This window comes from Triticum urartu, chromosome 6 (assembly GCF_003073215.2).
Source record: "Triticum urartu cultivar G1812 chromosome 6, Tu2.1, whole genome shotgun sequence".
In the NCBI taxonomy this organism is placed as follows: Eukaryota; Viridiplantae; Streptophyta; class Magnoliopsida; order Poales; family Poaceae; genus Triticum; species Triticum urartu.
This window is the reverse complement of record NC_053027.1, coordinates 40,371,664-40,391,498: the sequence shown is the minus strand read 5'-3', so window position 1 is coordinate 40,391,498 and position 19,835 is coordinate 40,371,664. Positions and strand designations below refer to the sequence as shown.

The window sequence follows — 19,835 nt, the reverse complement described above, 5'->3', positions numbered from 1 at the left end:
GACGTGGTTCGCAACAGCGACCAGGCCTAGATGCTACTAATCATTGCGTCCTTCCTATTTTTCAAAATTCCAACTCATCGTTACTAGTTTGGGAATTACAGAATTATTATTTATTATTAATTAAAAAATCGGGTTCAGAACAGGCATTTCAAAAAAAATCTGAACAGGACAGGCAAAAAAAAATACTGTACCGTATTACATTTGCTTTCGCGGGTACTGCACACATGTACACACATCATTTGCTTCGCTCAAAGACTGATAGCTTTGCCAACCTCCTTTTTTCAAAACTAGCATGTTTTTTACAGCAATTTCGGAAATTAGCAGTGCTAACAAGTTATTTGCAAAACTAGCACCCCGTCGGCCTCCCATTGGCCGAAGAGTGGCTCTTCGGCCAGCCGTTGACCGAAGAGGGCACTTCTGCCTCCTGTTGGCCGAAGTGTGCCCCAACTAGGCCGAAAAGGACTCTTCAGCTTCCCATAGGCCGAAGAGCACTCTTTGGTCAACCGTAGGCCGAAGAGTCCCCGGGCCCCACCTTTTGGCGTGAACGGTTGACCGAAGTTGCATGGTCGCGCTCTTCTGCTTACTGTAGGCCGAAAAGGGTTTTTTTATTATGACTTATGAATGTTTTGTAACCATTTTGCAATGAAAAAAAAATTGCATAGCCCTTTCCGTAAATATTTTCCCGCCAACTCTTTCCCCTCCATATGTTCCCGCCAACCCTTTCCCGCCATATGTTCACGCCACCCGTTTCCCGCCAACCCTTTCCCGCCATATGTTCCCGCCACCCGTTTCCCGCCAACCCTTTCCCGCCATATGTTTCCGCAAACTCTTTCCCTCCATACCCCAGTCGTTCTTTCCCGCCATTTTCTCTCCTCTCTACCTATAAAACCCCCTTGACCCGGAGGTGAATAAGCAGTCCAGTGTAGTCGAGATGTCCCATTATCCTTTCGATCGTAGTTTTCACCCTGAGATGAGCAGCACTCTTCTGAGGCTAGCTACCGATTTCAGGATGGACAATAGGATAGTTCCATGGGAAGAACTCACCGGTAGTGACACCATAATGAATGAGTTGGCTCACCAATTACGTAGGGCTAGATGGCCTGAAAGGACCTATGAGGAGGTACGTAAAGAACTTCTTAGGTTGAATGAAAGGTGGAAGATGGTAGTGAAGGAAATATGCACTAGAGGCAATAATAAAGTTATTATTTATTTCCTTATATCATGATAAATGTTTATTATTCATGCTAGAATTGTATTAACCGGAAACATAATACATGTGTGAATACATAGACAAACAGAGTGTCACTAGTATGCCTCTACTTGACTAGCTCGTTAATCAAAGATGGTTATGTTTCCTAACCATGGACAAAGAGTTGTTATTTGATTAACGGGATCACATCATTAGTTGAATGATCTGATTGACATGACCCATTCCATTAGCTTAGCACCCGATCGTTTAGTATGTTGCTATTGCTTTCTTCATGACTTATACATGTTCCTATGACTATGAGATTATGCAACTCCCGTGTGCCGGAGGAACACTTTGTGTGCTACCAAACATCACAACGTAACTGGGTGATTATAAAGGTGCTCTACAGGTGTCTCCAAAGGTACATGTTGGGTTGACGTATTTCGAGATTAGGATTTGTCACTCCGAATGTCGGAGAGGTATCTCTGGGCCCTCTCGGTAATGCACATCACATAAGCCTTGCAAGCATTACAACTAATGTGTTAGTTGTGAGATGATGTATTACGGAACGAGTAAAGAGACTTGCCGATAACGAGATTGAACTAGGTATTGGATACCGACGATCGAATCTCGGGCAAGTAACATACCGATGACAAAGGGAACAACGTATGTTGTTATGCGGTTTGACCGATAAAGATCTTCGTAGAATATGTAGGAGCCAATATGGGCATCCAGGTCCCGCTATTGGTTATTGACCGGAGATGTATCTCGGTCATGTCTACATTGTTCTCGAACCGTAGGGTCCGCACGCTTAAAGTTACGATGACAGTTTCATTATGAGTTTGTGTATTTTGATGTACTGAAGGATGTTCGGAGTCCCGGATGTGATCACGGACATGACGAGGAGTCTCGAAATGGTCGAGACATAAAGATCGATATATTGGACGACTATATTCGGACACCGGAATTGTTCCGGGTGATTTCGGATAAAACCGGAGTGCCAGAAGGGTTACCGGAACCCCCCGGGGAAGTAATGGGCCTTATTGGGCCTGAGGGGAGAGAGAGGGCAGCAGCCCAGGAGGTGGCGCCCTCCCCCCCCCCCTCATGGGGAGTCCGAATAGGACTAGGAGGGGGGCGCGGCCCCCCTTTCCCTCTCCCTCTCCCTCTCTTTCCTTCCCCCTCCCTATTCCTAGTTGGACTAGGAAAGGGGAGTCCTACTCCCACTAGGAGAAGGACTCCCCCCCTCTCCTTGGCGCACCAAGGGCCGGCCGGCCTCCCCCTTGCTCCTTTATATACGGGGGCAGGGGGGCACCCTAGAACACACAAGTTGATCTTCGTGATCGTTCCTTAGCCGTGTGCGGTGCCCCCCCTCCACGATATTACACCTCGATCATATTGTAGCGGTGCTTAGGCGAAGCCCTGTGACAGTTGAACATCAAGATCGTCACCATGCCGTCGTGCTGACGGAACTCCTCCCCGAAGCTTTGCTGGATCGGAGCCCGGGGAGTGTCATCGAACTGAACGTGTGCTAAGAACTCGGAGGTGCCGGAGTAACGGTGCTTGGATCGGTTGGACTGGGAAGACGTACGACTACTTCCTCTATGTTGCGTCAACGCTTCCGCTTCGGTCTACGAGGGTACGTAGACAACACTCTCCCCTCTCGTTGCTATGCATCACCATGATCTTGCGTGTGCGTAGGAAATTTTTTGAAATTACTACGTTCCCCAACAGGTGGTGGAGCCGAAGAGTGAAACTTTTAGAAGGACTGTAGAAAAGCATCCATTTTTATGGACTGAGGAGAGCGAGGATGAAGATGATATCTTCATGCCGCCGCTTCCGGGTTCCGCATCATCGAAGGGCAAGAGTTCTGCATCGTCGAAGGGCAAGAGTTCTACATCCACGAAGGGCAGGAGTTCTGCATCGTCGAAGGGCAAGAGTTCTGCATCAACGGAGGATGACGATGATGACTTCATGTAGTATGTAAGCTGTATTCCAGTTGTACCTCAACAAGTAGGGCATTATGTTCTACGTTAATTTCATTTTGTAGTATGTAAGCTGTATTTATTAAGTTCAACCGCACCGTTTAATTCAGATGTGCTTGTATCTTAATTATCGGTTGTAGTCTCTTTGGAAATGTAACTGGAATAACAATGCGAATTAATAGTAATATGTCTTTCGCATACATAAAACGATATATGTCTCCTGATCAGATAGAAGCAAGTGCAATAGTAACACATACATGAAGCATGTCTCATACATAAATACTGACTCACGTATGCGAATAGTCTGAAACTAACATAGATAATGACTCATACATAGATAATCATATCACTGCGGGGGTCGACGACGAATCTGGGTCTTCCTCGGGCGAGGACCGGAAGGCGATAAGCGCTGAGGCGGTGGACGATGCTCACGATAACCACGACCATAGATAACCTCATCTGTCACTGTCTGTGTCTCCTGCGATGGTGGTGGTGGTGGAGTGTGAAACACCGTGTGCGAGAAGTCATAAGTGTTTTCAGCTTGGTCATCGTCATCGCCATAGCCCTCTAATCCACATCCAGCACCACTAAGTATCGGTGATTGCACTGAATGCATGAACTGTTGCGACTGGTTGCCTACCGCAATATAGTAAAACGGGTAAAATTAATTTGCGAACCTACAATGTTGAAAAGAATGTACAAAGTAGTGTTACCTAGTTCCATTTGATGAGACCAGGAAGAGGTCCCTGGTTGAGAAGGCGATGGCTGATTCCAGGAAGAGCTCCCTGGTTGTGAAGGAGATGGCTGATGCACAGAGAGGCGTGGTTGCTGCACGGAGTGTCGTGGTTCTGAACGCTGCACAGAGTGTCGTGGTTCTGAACGATGGACAGAGGGACGTGGGGGCCGATGTGCAGGACGAGGAACGACAACATCCGTAGATCGCCTACATGTAAGTGATGCGTAAATCCCTCTTAACTTCTCATCCATACGCCTCAACCATGAGAGGTGCTCTGGCTGTGGGATAGTATCCCCCCTCTCAACCTGCCGCATTAAAGCGGAAACCTCCTCTCACGCCTGGACTGTCAAGTCACTCTGCACATGAAAAGTTAACCCATTGTATATGATAAGGTTATGATAGAACTACACATATGAGAAGCATGACACGTACCGCGTGGTGTCTCGTTCCCACAACAGAGGTAGTTGGGTACATATCGCTGGTGAGAGGGCCTTCAATCTGATCAGGAGCAGCTGACGGAACCAAGTAGATCCTCGTTGTATGCCGATAAGTTTGTAAATACAACCCAAACTTGTCCCAGTCAAAGGGCCGAACCTCATTCCAGATATTTGTCGGTGTCGTAGTCCATTCTTGAACGTAAGGGCTAATGCTCTGAAGCCAAACAGCCATGAACTTGTTTCCTCCTACGCGACTGTACCTGAGATTGACAGATTAATCAGATTGACATGCGCGTTGCATGGTTAGATATATTCTGAATGTAGTGCTGACAACTTTAATATTATTACTTACTTGTGAACGTGGTCTGGTATCCGTGGAATATCTGGAATTGCAGGCTCTTGACATAGACCAAACTGTCTCATCATCCTATGAAGAGCCATCTCCTCAACCGTCACGTCGAACACCAACTTGGCCTTGGTCATCCAGTAGTGCCGATCTCTAGTGCATAAGGCAGAGATCCCAACTGGATACCTGGATGTTATAGTCTGATACGAGTAGGGCTCCCAGATAACTTGATCCTCGTGCAAACTATCAAACTGCACCGTGAAGGACGGGTAGCAGCCCTTCACCTGGGTATGTGCAAACTGTCTCTGTACATGACAACAAATTTACATTAGTAATACTATTGCACGGCAAAAATAATCGAAGGAATTACATAATTTAAAACTACCTCTCTCCGTGCCCAAAAATAATCGAAGGAATTACATAATTTAAAATTACATAATCGAAGGAATCCCATAGTAGGCAAGTCGCCGATAGCAGGCACGTAAGCCCCTGCCATGTCCTCCAACCCAAACGGTGTGTCAATGGAGACATAGGGTCGTCCAATAGGGAATCTCTCGTAAGGCCAGAGCTGCAACAATAGTGGACATCCAACCAGACCTGACTTTCTAGACTTCAACAAGCAACCTTTGCACAAGCCTCTGTACGTAGCTGCTAACACGGCAGAACCAAAACTCCTCTGGACAATATCCGCAGGGCAACGTGCGTCAGCTATCTCTCGTGCAATACCGATGAATCGTGCATCAACAGTGGTCACGTGGTTCTCCGTGAACATCGTCTTGCCAAACAACCATAGAATATATGCCTCTAGGGATCGATCAATCTGTGTGTCTGACAAATCTACTGCGGGGTATCCTAATGAGACAATCTACATAGAAAACATACGATTGTGTGAACGATGTACTATTGGTAACTAAAAAAACATAGTCATGTGGCCACGAAGGTTACCTGAAACTGGCTCAACCACCTAAAACGTGGCCCGTGAGGATCATCGTTTAAGCCTGTAGCAGTTGGCACCGCAGCTAGAAAACGGGCCTGCATATTTGCAAGCCAGCCAGGTTCTGCCTCTAAAGGACCTATGGCATCACCGGCCAAAGGTAATCCCAACAAGTAGGAGACATCCTGTAAAGTAGGCGCCATCTCTCCCCAGGGAAAGTGAAAGGTGTGTGTCTCTGGTCTCCATCTATCTACTAAGCAAGTAAGGAGTGACCTATCGTAAGAGAATCGTTTCACTTGCCTCTTTTTCAACTGCATTGGTTCACCTTCCTCATCCAAGTTCGGATGGTCAACCCACTCTTCCAACGTACCCTCAACCAGCCGTGCCAAGGGTAGAAGTCCAGCCCAACTTAACCTACAAAAAAAAGAGAATGTAGCATGAAAAGTAAGTAATTATATGTTTCAATACCTATGTCAAACATGTAAGGCACTATATGTATCAATACCTATCAACCCATGAAGGGTGTATCATCCAGTTAGTCTTCGGGGTGCGAGTGACCAAAACGTCTAAGTTCTTGCCCCCTTGCATAAGTGCAGCCCGGTGACCTCTATCAATCGTACCATTAAGCAACGGATACAAAGACATATCTGCAATCAAAACATAGTCCAGACATTGCAAATTAATACATAGTTTAGACATACAAAGTAAAACATAGTCCAGTCGACATTACAAATTAATACATAGTTCGGACATACAAAGTAAAACATAGTCCAGTCGACATTACAAATTAATACATAGTTCAGACATTGCAAAATAAAAACATAGTCCAGACGATATTACAAATTAAAACATTCTCCCCCACATTATATAGCTTGTGAGTTATTCCTTCCTCGTCCTCCCCTTCGGCCTCGACTGCCACGACCACGTCCGCCTCTTGCTCCTGTTGTTGCAGCCGTCGATGTGGAAGCACTCGTCGATGTGGAAGCACCATCTTTGTTCAGGTCAGGACAATATTTCATCCTATGCCCATAAGCCGCGCATAGCAAACATTGTCTGGTTGCTCCACCAGCTTCAGATTGGTCCATATCATTTCGGATTCGACGGGCCTTACGTCGACCCCTGCTTGTTCGCCGAAGTTCTGGATCCAGGATGTATACTCTCTCACCGTCGTTAACCTTGTTGAAATTGCCAACGACTCTAAACCCTGTCATCTCACCGGTCCATGTGTTCAGTACAGCCTCTTTTAAGTAGTATGGCGGCACAAAGGAGACGGCAGCCAACTCAATCTGGCCACAGGCAGCCAACACATGTGAGCAAGGCAGGTGCAACAACTTTGGTTTGTTGCATGTACACTCACACGTTGGATAAAATTCCGTTCCAATTTTTACCTCATGCGTCTTCACCTCATTCGCAGAACCAAAACCATCGGTAGGTAGCTGAACCTCATACCTCCTTTCCTGATTACCTACGAGTCTCACAATGTGCTTCTTTGCTTTCTCTATCTTCTCTGCCATATACTCCATGACACGGCTACAGTAAGGTGTGTTCTGATTATCTATAATATGCTTCTTTGCTAACTCGTGTCGGTCTCTGAAATATCTCAAAGTGCCATGGAATACAGCCTCCACAATAGCTGTGAGTGGCAATGCTCTATTCCCTCTGAGTACAAAGTTATACACCTCTGCAAGGTTGGTTGTCATGTGGCCATACCTAGCTCCATGGGTGTCATGCAACAAAGACCAATTCACGGGAGGCTCTTTCTCTATCCACTCTGAAAAATCCTTTATTTCCCTCCCCTTCTTTCTCTTAGTATTAGGAGGGTCAATTGCTGGCAAGTCACAGAGACCAACTGGCTCCGCCATGAGTGTTGCTAATTGTTGTTGGTCCTTTTCCATTTTCTTCCTGGCACGGACCTGCTTCTTAGTAAACTCATCAAGTTTTGACCAAATAAATTGGTATTTATGCTCCTGGTTCTGCTTGCACAATTTTTTAAATAAGTTCATCAACCGCTTGTTCTTAAACTGTGAGAAAAAGTTAGCCCCAAGATGACGCATGCACCATCGGCTCTGCAAATCCTTCCAAGGTGTTGGTTTGTCTATTGTTGGGTTCCTTAATGTCTTCACAGCCTTCAATATACCAGCATACCTATCATGAATGACACACACGTTTGGTCGATCCTTCACGATGGCAATTTTCACTTGCCGAAAGAACCACACCCAGCTTAGAAAGTTCTCACCCTCCACAAATGCCATGGCAAGTGGAATGATTTGATTGTTTCCATCCACACCAATGGCAGTCAGGATTTGCCCTTTGTACTGACCAGTCAGAAATGTACCATCCACAAACATCACAGGAGGACAATGCCGGAAAGCTTCAATGCACATAGCGAAAGAGAAGAATACTCGTTTCAACACCTTGAAACTTGGTATACTCAGCAACCTTGTATGTTGTACGTTAACATAAGTGCCGGGATTCCTCTCCTTCAGTACATCCAGGAGATGGACAACATTATCATATGAGTCAAAGAACGTCCCAAACCTTTCCTCCATAGCCTTCTGCTTAGCCCTCCAAGCCTTCCCATAACGAATGTCATAATTCCATCTGACCTTCACTGATGTCTGGATGTGTTTTGCTTCCATATCTTTTTTCTCCACTATCTCAGTATACATGAGTTGCGCAATGAGAGTTGAAGTCAGGTTTGGATGACGAACCAACAAGTTTTTCCTCACACAATTATGTGGGACCACATTCGTGACAACCCAGTGGATGCTATACTTCGGCACGTGCCCGTGCACCTTCGCAGGACAACCTGTTTCAACACACTTCACGGTATAGTTTGTTGGGTTTGATCTGTCTGTCCGGAAAACCCTCTGAGTAGACATAGCCCACTTTATCACTGCATACTTCAATTTTTTCTTTGTATCAAACATAGCCCCTATCTGGACTTGGTTCAGATTATATCGCCATGGAGTCTCATGGCCATCGTTCACAGTAAGGCCGGTGGATATGTCCTGATTCCATGCAGAAGGAATCGGTACCTCCACTTCATCCTCAGAATTTTCAGAATCCAGATCCTCTGCATATCCATCCTCGTCCTCTTCCTCCATCACCCTCTGCATTTCATCGCCTTCCTCATCCCCATCAGCAACACCAGAACCAGCTAATATTATCGACTGAATATTCTGCCCAGTATCATGACCACAAACATTGTCCAACATGTAGTCTGACTCCTTCTCGATTTGGCTAGGATCCACATCTGGTGGCTGTGACCTGGATAAATGAATCTCGTTAGCAACTCGACTACCCTGGCCGGGTTCATACCCCACATGGAGTTGTACGGTATTCTCCTCCTTCGCCACTGGCTGCACTAGGACATATGGGTGGATTCTTCGGTCTCGGCAACGACTTAACAGGGTCAACCAATGCTGGCTCCTATCTATCGGCATCAACTCCCACTTGACATTTTTACAGGATTTGGTCCACAATACATGAATGCTGACGGAACATACTTCAGAATCCAACCCAAAACTAGTAGTCAACCAGTGCTTCAACTATCTAATGTCCACTCTGTCCGGGTCTGAAAGTGTCATGACGCCATTTTTAAACTCGCTAAGATCAACCCCCAACTCATTATATCGAACATTACCAGGGCCATAGTAAACAGTCAAATTTACTGATACAGACATTTTCACCTGTCAGACATTGCCACCTTCTAATTAATCGCAATGAACAAATTGTTACCGGCTACACTAACTATCCGCTAAAATGCCAACACAAACCAATTAACACTAATAAAATGTGACGCGTGATTATACCTTCGACGCGTGTGGCCACCTCACGAAGAACTTGCACCAACAGACAACACCAACACCACCCCCTCGGCGGCACGAAGCTGCACCTCCTCCTCACCAGCCAAACTGCCTCCTCCTCCTCAGCCCACCATGGCTTCTCCTCCTCCTCACCCCATCATCACTCCACCTCACTTGTACGCACAGATAGCTATCCCATTGGGAAAAAATGACCGTAGGCCGGTGGAGATGGCTACGATCTACCGTTTCTGTGCTTTGGATTCGAAAATAGGTGGAGAAACGAAGAGATCAGCCAGGGGGGCGATGTACAGAGAGGAACGAGAGAGACAGAGCAAGAACAGCGAGAGGAGAAAGAAGACCTGGTCGGGCCTTATCCGTAACACTTCGGCCACTGGTTAGCCGAAGACCACTTCGGCCGCTGGCTGGCCGAAGAGGCCGTCTTCGGTCGCTGGCTGGCCGAAGAGGCCCGTCTTCGGCCCAGTTCGCGCACACTTCGGCCTGGCTTAACCGAAGACGTCACTTCGGGCTTCCGCAGGCCGAAAAGGTCCACTTCGGCCAACCGTTGACCGACGGGCTGCTAGTTTTGCAAATAACGTATCGACACTGCTAGTTTCCGAAATTGCTATAAAAAACGTGCTACTTTTAAAAAAAAAATCTTTGCCAACCTCCCGTTGCCAATCGACAAAAACTGTATTATATATTTATGTATGTAGGGTAAGGTGACTATGTATGTACGTACTTCCTCCGTTTCAAACTACTCGTCATAGAAATGGATGTATCTAGAACTAATATATATCTAGATACATCCATAACAGCAACAAGTAATTCCGAACGAAGGGAGTAGGTGTAACTGTGTAAGCACCGCTGCTTTTGAACAAACCAGAAACTATCACGTGTAATATAATTTCCTCAACATCTGCTTAGCTGATGCTGATTGTTTGCGGTTTGCCTATCGTCTTTACCCCCAGTCTGAGAGAGATATCATCAAACGCACCAATATTGCCTATCGCTGTCCTGATCACAGCAGCTAGATTATTCATCTTTTTTGAGAAGTGAGGCTTTATTTCTTAAACACTCTTAAAAGAATCCAAATGTTAGATAGCTCATCCAAACAAAATCAAAATATAGCAATGAAACCAGGCCCGGTTGAATCAAAATATAAGGCAGGCGCAATTCAACACACATGAGCTTCTTCACAACTCCCAGGCCCGACTGATGCAACGGAACCAGACACAAATTCAACCAAAACACACAAAACGGCACATGCTGGAACATAGGCAGAAACCCGACACCAAAATCTCCGCGCCCGATGCAACACGGAAGATAAATCAAAGCGCGAACACACGAGCGCACACTAAAATGCAATGAAAGATAATTTGACAGGTGGACCCGCCAAAACGTTCTTGATACGGAAGCATAGAGCAGATTAAATAAACCACATGGTGAGTACTCATTTAACGAAGCCAGCTGACAAATGTCTACAGAAATTAGATGACAGATAGATGGAATTGAGCAAAACAAGGATTAATTCCTACAAGTGCACTTCACAGCTAATCAGTGCATGCTGCATAGGGAATCGTCGAGCATACAAAATGGAAGAATCTACACCAAACAACCCATTTCTGCACCTCAGACAGCAGAATGTAGCTCTAGATAGATACCTGCAAAGCAAGAAATATCATCAGTCAGACAATTCTTTGCTATTTATACGGGAAAATTCGTTGGGAGTTATTCTCACAACTATTGAAACAGTGAACATTAGTTTCACCATCACTGTGGAAATTGTGCCAAAAGTTCCAAAGGTGAACCATCTCATCAGCAATATTAGACAACATTAGAAACAGAGAACAATAATAGGTAATTTGTAACATAATGGCACATCTTCAACTTCTAACATTAGAAGTATTTGGTGTACTGGTCTGGAGTAGAGCCTAAAAGAACAATGGGCATATGACGGGCTCATGGAGTTGGAAAGCTTCTATCTCATACACATACTTTTTGGAAATGTATGAGCTCAACTAGTCACAAGCAAATAGAATTTCAACAAAATTGTGTGGTACAAGCCAGAAGCAAGGGATCATTTATCATCCTATATCAATTGATACTTCTTTCTTTACACTGCACAACATCAAGCATGTCACAGGCTAAGATAGGTACGGGTCCTAATACCGATGAACGTGACAGTGTTGAGGGTATAGCTCCAAGGAGCAATGGTTGGCCCACCAGGGTGCAAGGATTAGATGTTACTAGTTTTCCTAACATCTACAGGGAAGGCTAAACTTTGATACTATCAATAGAATCCTAACTTTCCTAACAAAACACATCTCTATCTTCCTATCTAAAATGTTCTTTTTCCTAACCATATAGATATCCTTAAGTAATCTGTGACAACGCAATAATTTCACGCCACTTATATTAATAATGCTAGTAAAAAACATAAATATTATTAATGACTAAAGCAGTTTTTGAGATGAATTAGTCATGTAATTTTGATATTGAGTATTAAACGTCCAGGTGGCCAAATTTGAAAAAATTACACATCACACAAAGCATAACTACATATATTGGCCACTGGCCAATTACAATATATTCAAATTGGCAGACAGCAAGTGGCATACTAATAAAATGTTTAACAAAACAACCTAACACTAGAATAATCATCCATGAAACTAGAATAACTGCATGCAAAACGATAAACAGCAGTATAAGTCTTAATGAAGACACACTCTTCAAAGTATTGTCGCAATCATTTGTCCTCACCGAAATATTTAGGTGGCATGGGATTTAGAGACATGGCTATATTCAATCAAGCTATGCTGGGTAAACAATGTTGGCGCCTTTTAACAAATGCGAACTCATTATGTGCCAAGGTATTAAAAGGAAGATACTATCCGGAAGGCGACTTTTGGACAGCTAAATGTCCGAGATCATCTTCTTATACTTGGCGCAGTCTGATATATGGGAGAAAATTGTTGCAGAAGGGCCTACTATGGAGAGTGGGAGATGGCAACACAATTCATACATATGAAGATAATTGGATCCCTGATATTGCCCCTACAACTCTACAACATATTGCCCCTAGAAGTGGTAATGATATGGTGAGTTCTTTGATGATAGAAGGCGAACACAAGTGGAATGAAGAAATCGTTAGAAACATTTTCTCAGAGGATATATCAGAGAAAATTCTTAGCTTACCGTTGAGTACAGAAGGATGCCCAGATTTTGTGTCATGGCCCCACACAAAAGATGGTGTTTATACAGTGAGGTCGGCATATAATTTTCTGAGAACACTAAACTTCTGGAGTGACAGGAGTACAGATGGCAAAGGGGCTATTTCAGATCATAAGATCATGGAGAAAATTTGGAGGAAACTTTGGGCAATCCAATGCCCAAATAAAATGAAGGTAATTCTGTGGAGATTCGCCCATAACTGTCTCCCAACAGGCGCTCAACTTCAAGTGAGATCAATCCCCACAAGGTATGATTGTCATTTTTGCAATAGGGAAGAAACCGTTGAACATTGCTTTTTGCAGTGCCACTATGTTAAAGAAATCTGGAAAGAGCTTAAGAAAGAGTATGCCATTTGTTTGAAACTGAAAAGCTTTACTCACATTAGGCAATGGGTTTTAGAGTGGATACAGAATGCTACAGATTTTCAATCTATGATTATGGCAGTGGCAATATGGCACATATGGGAGAATAGAAATGCCTACCGTAATGGCGAAGCTTTAAATCATCCTCTTCGTGTGGTGGGAAAGATCAAAGCTTATGTTGAATTTATCAATATGCATCATTTTAGTTCGACCACTTCCATTAGACGTGAGACCTTGAAGTCAAACCAAAAACGGTCTCCGCCGCCGGATGGGTCGATGCTCGTCAATGTGGATGCAGCGACATTCTCCCAATCTGCAAGAGCGGGCTTTGGTGTGGTAATACGTGATCACCGGGGAAGGGTGCAGGCTGCGAATAGAGGTTACTTTGAACGAATTCAAATTCCTGAAGTAGCAGAAGCCATGGCACTTCGTCAAGCCTTAATCCTTGCCAATAACCTTGGCATACAGAACATCATGGTAGCATCTGATTGCCTGTCAGTGATCAACAAGGTCAAGGGTTTAGGTTTTGATAGGTCCCCTATTGGAGCCATAGTCCATGATATTAGAAAATGTGCCACAAAGTTTGTATCTTGTACTTTTATTCATGTCAATCGTAGTTGTAATGAGGCAGCACATGTTCTGGCGAAATCGGCAGAGCATGATGTTTGGTCCTGCTGGATTAATGAGTTCCCTGATGTAATTAGGACCATTATCTGTAATGAACTAATTATGGATGAATGAAAGGGTGTAGCTGCCCATTACCTCAAAAAAAAAATCATTTGTTCACCAGGTATCACAATAATCCAAAATAACCAGCAATGTGAAATGGCATCATAATAAATCCATATAAATAAAGGAACTATGAAACGATATGTTCATGTGTTTTTAGCTATCAATTACTCCCTCCGTAAAGAAATATAAGAGCGTTTAGACCACTACTTTAGTGATCTAAATGCCCTTATATTTCTTTACAGAGGGAGTACTTGTTAGACGAGACAACATGCAAATCACACTAGGACTTGATAGACCCATAACCACAGGAAAAAATAGTTGAAGCAATTCTGTGAGAGTAAACAAAAGCAGAAATATATCCCCAAGCACAGTAAGGGGCTAGTGCTTCATTTATTACTACTTAGCATTACAGCATTCCAATATTCAGGGGGCACAAATAGGGAATGGGGAAGGGTCCAAAATCATAAGTCAATGGAGAGAAGCTAGAGAAAGAAGAGCCCACAGTACCAAAACGAACTTGGAGAGTAGTAAAGAGGTATAACCGAAAGCAAAGGAGCCGGATAGAATGGAGGGCAAACAAAAGAGCACAACCAGTAGATAGGAGGCAGAATGTCAGTATAAGATAAGCTTACCTGCTTTAGTAGACCGACAATCATCTTACGCATTGAGCATAAGCTCAGCCCTGTCGTGTCCACCAGTAATACATGCTCCTACAGCATAAGAAATCGAACAATGTGTCATGTGGCGCCAAGCATTAGTGGCTTAGTTCCTCCCCTATTCTTATGATATGATATCAAGCTTTGCTATTTCCTACCTCATATGATGAGAGCCCTACTTTGAACCAATAACAGTTATCAGTAAACCGAAAAGAGAGATTAGGCTCCAACCCAAAACAAACGACACAAAGACATTCCGAGGAAATACAAACAGAAACGAGGAGGCAACAACTACGTATACAGATAAATCCATAGCTGTACTTCGAGAAAAATAACTCAGTTTGATAAATTTAGCACAAAATGATAAAAATGAACTCTGGTTATTATTATTTTCCGGGTACAAATGGACTTGCCACAGTGAGGACAATCCTAGAAGTGATAAATGAACAATTATTCATAATTTTCAAACCAAGTGGTTATTAAGACTGTTAGCAATATCAGCAGATATAGTCTACAGAATGAAATAAATATAACTAGGCTTAAGCCTCAAGAGGGTTCGAGCCAGTTTTTTCATGTAGTCAACTTCCAAAAAATTGTGTATCTCCTCTTGAAGAAAAATGGCACTGCAGGTATGAACTAACACTACCATTATACAATTCTTGCACCTATCAATGGGCAGACAATGATGAAATTTAGTTCGATTATTCTACAAAGAATTTGCCAATCTTGTATTCAGAACAGAGTACCACAGAACACCATCGCTATACAGAGATCATCAAGCAGCAAAGGAACAAATGATATGACACTACCTAAAATTGTTGGCTCAACAAGAAATGATATGAACATAATTTCATCAGCCGATTGTCGAAAAATAACCTGGTTTTGTTGTACCCACAATGTAAGGCATGCTATTACCTGCACCGTAGACACTTTCGAATGGATGATAGTGAGAAAAGGTCATTCTTTCAAAAAGCTTCTTGAACTTCAGTGACTCAAGCTGGATCATTAAGACGCTGATAACTGTCCACAGAAACACCGCATTATTCTGTTCAGCATACCCTAGTATCATTAGGGGACGTTTCTCCTCTGATTCCAGGGAAAGTAGCTTGCCCAGGTCAATACTTCTTGCAAGCTCCCATGAAGCAACACCATGACGATTGGTCTTCCTCTTCCATAACCGGGCGGTGTAGTCGGAGTTTGACACGAAGAGGAGACTGAGCCCACCACCCTCAGCCCGCATAACCTGCAAGCTGTTACCTTCGAGGATGTCCACTGGCACCTGTATCACAGCTAGACTCTGCTTCTTCAGATCAAACTCAAGAATTCCAATCAAATTCCCCACAAGCTTCCAGTAAAGGGAACATCCATCCAGAACAGCATCATCGGTATAAACCAATGTGGGAATACGGTACCCATTAGCCTGGTATGGAATGGGTGTTGAGACGAGATCCCCCCATAAGCCGGTCTTTGACGAGTACATACAAGCGAGCGCTCGCGTATGATGTTCGGCATCGGTGCCTGCCACTGCCAAGACCACCTGGAAGTGCTGGACGTCTCCCGCATCGCGAAGCACCGCCGCGTTGACCATGGCCTTCGCTGTATCAAACGGCGCGGGAAAGGGAATGCGGTGCTGGTCGCCAGTGACGGGGTCCCAGACCAGGACCTGGCGACGCTTCAGAAGGGAGATGGGCACGAGACCATGGCGGCATCCATGGGAAAAGGAGTGCATCTCATCCTCGTGGTGCTGCAAGGAGAAGCGCTCGGGAGGAACACGATTGGGGGCCTCCAGGGCAGGCCGGAACGGAGCTCCGTATCTGTCAAAGAAACCGAGGAGAGGAGGGTCGCGGCGGTGGCGGAGGCGGAAGCGGCGGAAGAAGCCGGGGTCGGAGACGAGGCCGTGCCACCGCTTGCAGACGAGGGATGCGCGCGGGAGTGATGACGGCTGCGGGGGGAGGCGGAGCAGGATCTCGGAGAGGAGGTCGTCGTCGTCCAGCGGCGAGCGGGCGTGGCGGCGGCGGCGGCTGCTCATCTCGCCCTAGAGCTCGCTTGTGGGGAGCAGCGGTGGGCTCGAACCAGTAGGCAAGACTCACGGGGGCACTCCACTTCGCGTCCATTTTGTTCTGATGCTTCGACAGCCCATGGATGGCCCATGGCTAGACAAACATCGAAGCCCACGATTTGTTTTTTATTTTTTTTATTTGCGAAGGCAGAAGTTCAAAACAGAAAATGCAAAAAAAAAAGTACTTGCTCGGTAAAAAAAATATAAGAATGTTTAGATCAGTAGTACTTTCAACTTTCAACAGTACTGCACATATCATTTTCTTAATCTGCAAACAAATTTGTGGGGGGTGCATACATCTCTACATGCGTCCTTTTAAAAATAAATGCCACCACTATTTTAGATTACCGCCACTGTTGTAGGAGTAGCGTACATGCGCGGCCGAATTCACTGTTTTGACCCTTTTTCAAAACCTTAGCATATGATTTGACCCCGGTTCGAGAAAAAATTGTCATCCGATCCTTTTTCTACTGCCATCTTTCTTACGGTAGGGTAACGCAGCCTACTGTCAAGGGTTGTGGCAGTAAGACTTGATTGTGCCGTCATGCTCGTTCGATGTTGAAAATACCCTACTGCCATAGTCTTTGGCGGTAGGGTTTAGAAGGTATAATTTAGTCTAGTACTATTGAACCTCTCTACTGGAAAATTAATTAGCGTGTGCAAGTTTGCTTGGGTTGGTCTTGGGTTAAAGCCTTCCTAAGGCTAGTCTTTTGTTTATTTTTATTTTTCCCAATAAAAAATAAACAGTTTGTCCAATCCAATGTTGAAACATTGCAAGCAATCAAAAATATTTGTCAATGTTTTCTAAAAAAATAGATTTTAATTTTTTATTTATTTTTACTTTTTTGATTTTACTATTCATCTGAGCTCGAGCTCAGTTTAACCACTACGTCTGTATCAAACTACAATCTACAAAAGTATCATCAAGCAAGTCTTTTAGTCTCGTATACCAGCATTCAAATTTCTAGCAACTAAGTTATTTATTAATCTGACAACTAAATGGATAATAACATGACAAGTAGGTGGCAACAATCTGACAAGTACTGACAAAAAAATAAGTTATCAAAACATACCAACATGGAATCTAGTTTCAAAGATGTCGTCACAAGAAAGCTAACAGTGGAAGCAGATCATCAACCGGGTTAAAGGTTTGGGAGATAAAAGGTTTAACTTCAAATTTGAAAGTCTCTAGAAAAGAAACCACACCGTTTAATAAGCTACTTTTCCTCAACTAACGGCTTGGCCAAACCCTTCCCTTGAGGCTTCACCGACGAGTCTGAGGATTTTCCTCCCTTCTACTTGCCGCTCCAGCGGCCTCTGGCGGAGAGGGGAATCCCGATTCCTCCGCTCCGGTTAGTAGTTACTTTTGGTTTTTTTACTCCTTGTGGGTGCGGTGCTTGGGCAGATGGTGACTCTTCTTCTTCAGTGAGGTTAGAGTTTCATATCGTGTGGTGAGATTTGGTGTTAGGTGCTTCAAATCTATGTAAGGGTTCAATGACGGCGACTACGGCTCCAAGACGCTGGTCCTTAAAGGAAGGTGCATGAAGACTTTTTGATTGTCATTGACATCTTGGAATCTCGGTATTATTTTTATTATATTTAAGATGCTTTTTATTTTTGATGAACTTTTATACTCCTTTTGATCCATATTAATTGATACTGCTTTATTACAACTTTTTTGAAAAGACCGCAAAGGAAACCCTTACAACATAATTGATGCAACAAACTCAATTACAGCTACCATGTCTTGAACCTGGATGGGTGGGAAGGCATCAACCCCTTTTCACCGCTAGGCTATGCCTTAATCCGCGCTTTAGTACAACTTTGGAGGAGTAATAGATCTGATCCTTTTTCAAAGAAAGAACTTCAAATTTGAAAATAATTTGCTAATGTTACCATGAAAGCATCATGGTGTTGTCAGGAGGCTGAGACGAAAACCAGCTCCACACTTGATTTGTTACACAACACAAGAGTAGCATAAATAATAGATCCATAATGAAATGTAAAGATCACCGGTGGGAATCCAACTCTACTTTTTAAGCCGCAGAAGATGTTACAGCCGCTGCGGTCGTCCGTGCGAGCCTGAGGAGGCTGCTCGTCGCATCGGCTCCGGTGGCGGTGGCGGCGGCATCGTGAGCGAAGCAGTGCGAGGGTGCCTGCCAGTGGGAGTCCTCTAGCACCCCGCCCACCTCGAAGCTCATCACATGCTGCTGCATCCCTGGGAAAGGAAAGGAGTAGCACAGCATCAAGGAACTGAAATTGAATTGCTCAACAGGAGTTGAAGAGGTTGTTCAGAACATCGAAATTTGACGGTCGATTCCCCATGGAGAAGCAACCAGATTCTTGGGTTCTTGACCCAACTGAAACCAAATAAACAAAGCGTGCACTGTGCTGCCACATCAAGAAACTAGGGAATTATTTTGGAGTTCAGACTGAATCCATTTCAGATATGGACTGAATTTCGTGGAGCAAAACGTATCATCGCCACATTCTCTCCCCATGAAACAGAGCGAAGATATATATGGACTGACGGTTGCACAAGATTCAATAAATCAGTACAATTTACAGGCAATGATGGATGGATCTGTGGGGGGCGTACCATTGAAGAAGTTCCAGCGGACGGGGCGGTGGGTGAGGACGTCCTCGTAGTACCACACGAAATCGACCTTGGTCCAGAGGTGGCAGTCGAAGCCGTCGGTGGTCTCGCGGCCGAGGTAGACGGCGCCGTGGAGCCAGTCCGGGGGCAGGACGCCGACGGGGAAGCGTATGGTGCGGCAGGAGGCGGAGTCGAAGATGTAGGAGGTGCCGTTGGTCCACTCCACGTCGTAGGTCGGGTCGCCGGAGAGCTGGTTGCGGATGAGGTTCAGGTTGCGGCCGCGGGGCCAGTCGTAGTAGAGGTCGATGAGCTGCAGCCGGCCGCCGCTCTCGGTCAGGTTCGTGAACATCACCGCGTGGAACTGCTCCGGCCACGGCGTCGGCGTCGGCACCGGGGGAGCACCGCCGCCTGCTGCTGCCGCGGGGTTGGACCGCGGCGTCGGCGTGGGAGGGACGGCCTCGGCAGCCACGGCGAGGAGCGGCAGCAGCAGGAGGAGCAAGAGCGGCGGCGCCATTGGTGTTGCTTGCGGCTTATCCGGGATTATCCGTCGGCCTATGCCTACCGACCAGACGAAGTTGCAATACAGCAATGTGAGAGGGAAGTGAGGAAAGGTAGGTCCATGGAGTGGGGCCCTTTGTCAGCAACACAAGTCCACCCAAATATACATCTTGTGTTTGGCCTCACAATAAGATGGAATGGAATATCATGGCGATCTCACGGGTGACACGAAAAAACCTAGCCGCCCCTCCTCTCATTCAGATTTCCT

At 45.0% G+C, this 19,835-nt stretch overlaps 2 protein-coding genes across 2 annotated transcripts; both read right to left on the bottom strand.

Moving 5' to 3' along the window:
* Positions 1-10,829: 10,829 nt before the first annotated feature.
* Positions 10,830-16,486, bottom strand: LOC125515704. The gene is made up of 3 exons (XM_048681216.1): positions 15,330-16,486; positions 14,391-14,468; positions 10,830-11,094 (listed from the first exon to the last, which is right to left on the bottom strand). The coding sequence occupies exons 1-2, from the start codon at positions 16,441-16,443 to the stop codon at positions 14,416-14,418; spliced, it is 1,167 nt and encodes a 388-aa protein (XP_048537173.1). The 5' UTR covers positions 16,444-16,486; the 3' UTR covers positions 10,830-11,094; positions 14,391-14,415.
* Positions 16,487-18,321: 1,835 nt separating this feature from the next.
* Positions 18,322-19,667, bottom strand: LOC125515338 (uncharacterized protein At4g14100-like). Its single transcript, XM_048680791.1, has 2 exons — positions 19,073-19,667; positions 18,322-18,691 (listed from the first exon to the last, which is right to left on the bottom strand). The coding sequence occupies exons 1-2, from the start codon at positions 19,581-19,583 to the stop codon at positions 18,510-18,512; spliced, it is 693 nt and encodes a 230-aa protein (XP_048536748.1). The 5' UTR covers positions 19,584-19,667; the 3' UTR covers positions 18,322-18,509.
* Positions 19,668-19,835: the final 168 nt, after the last annotated feature.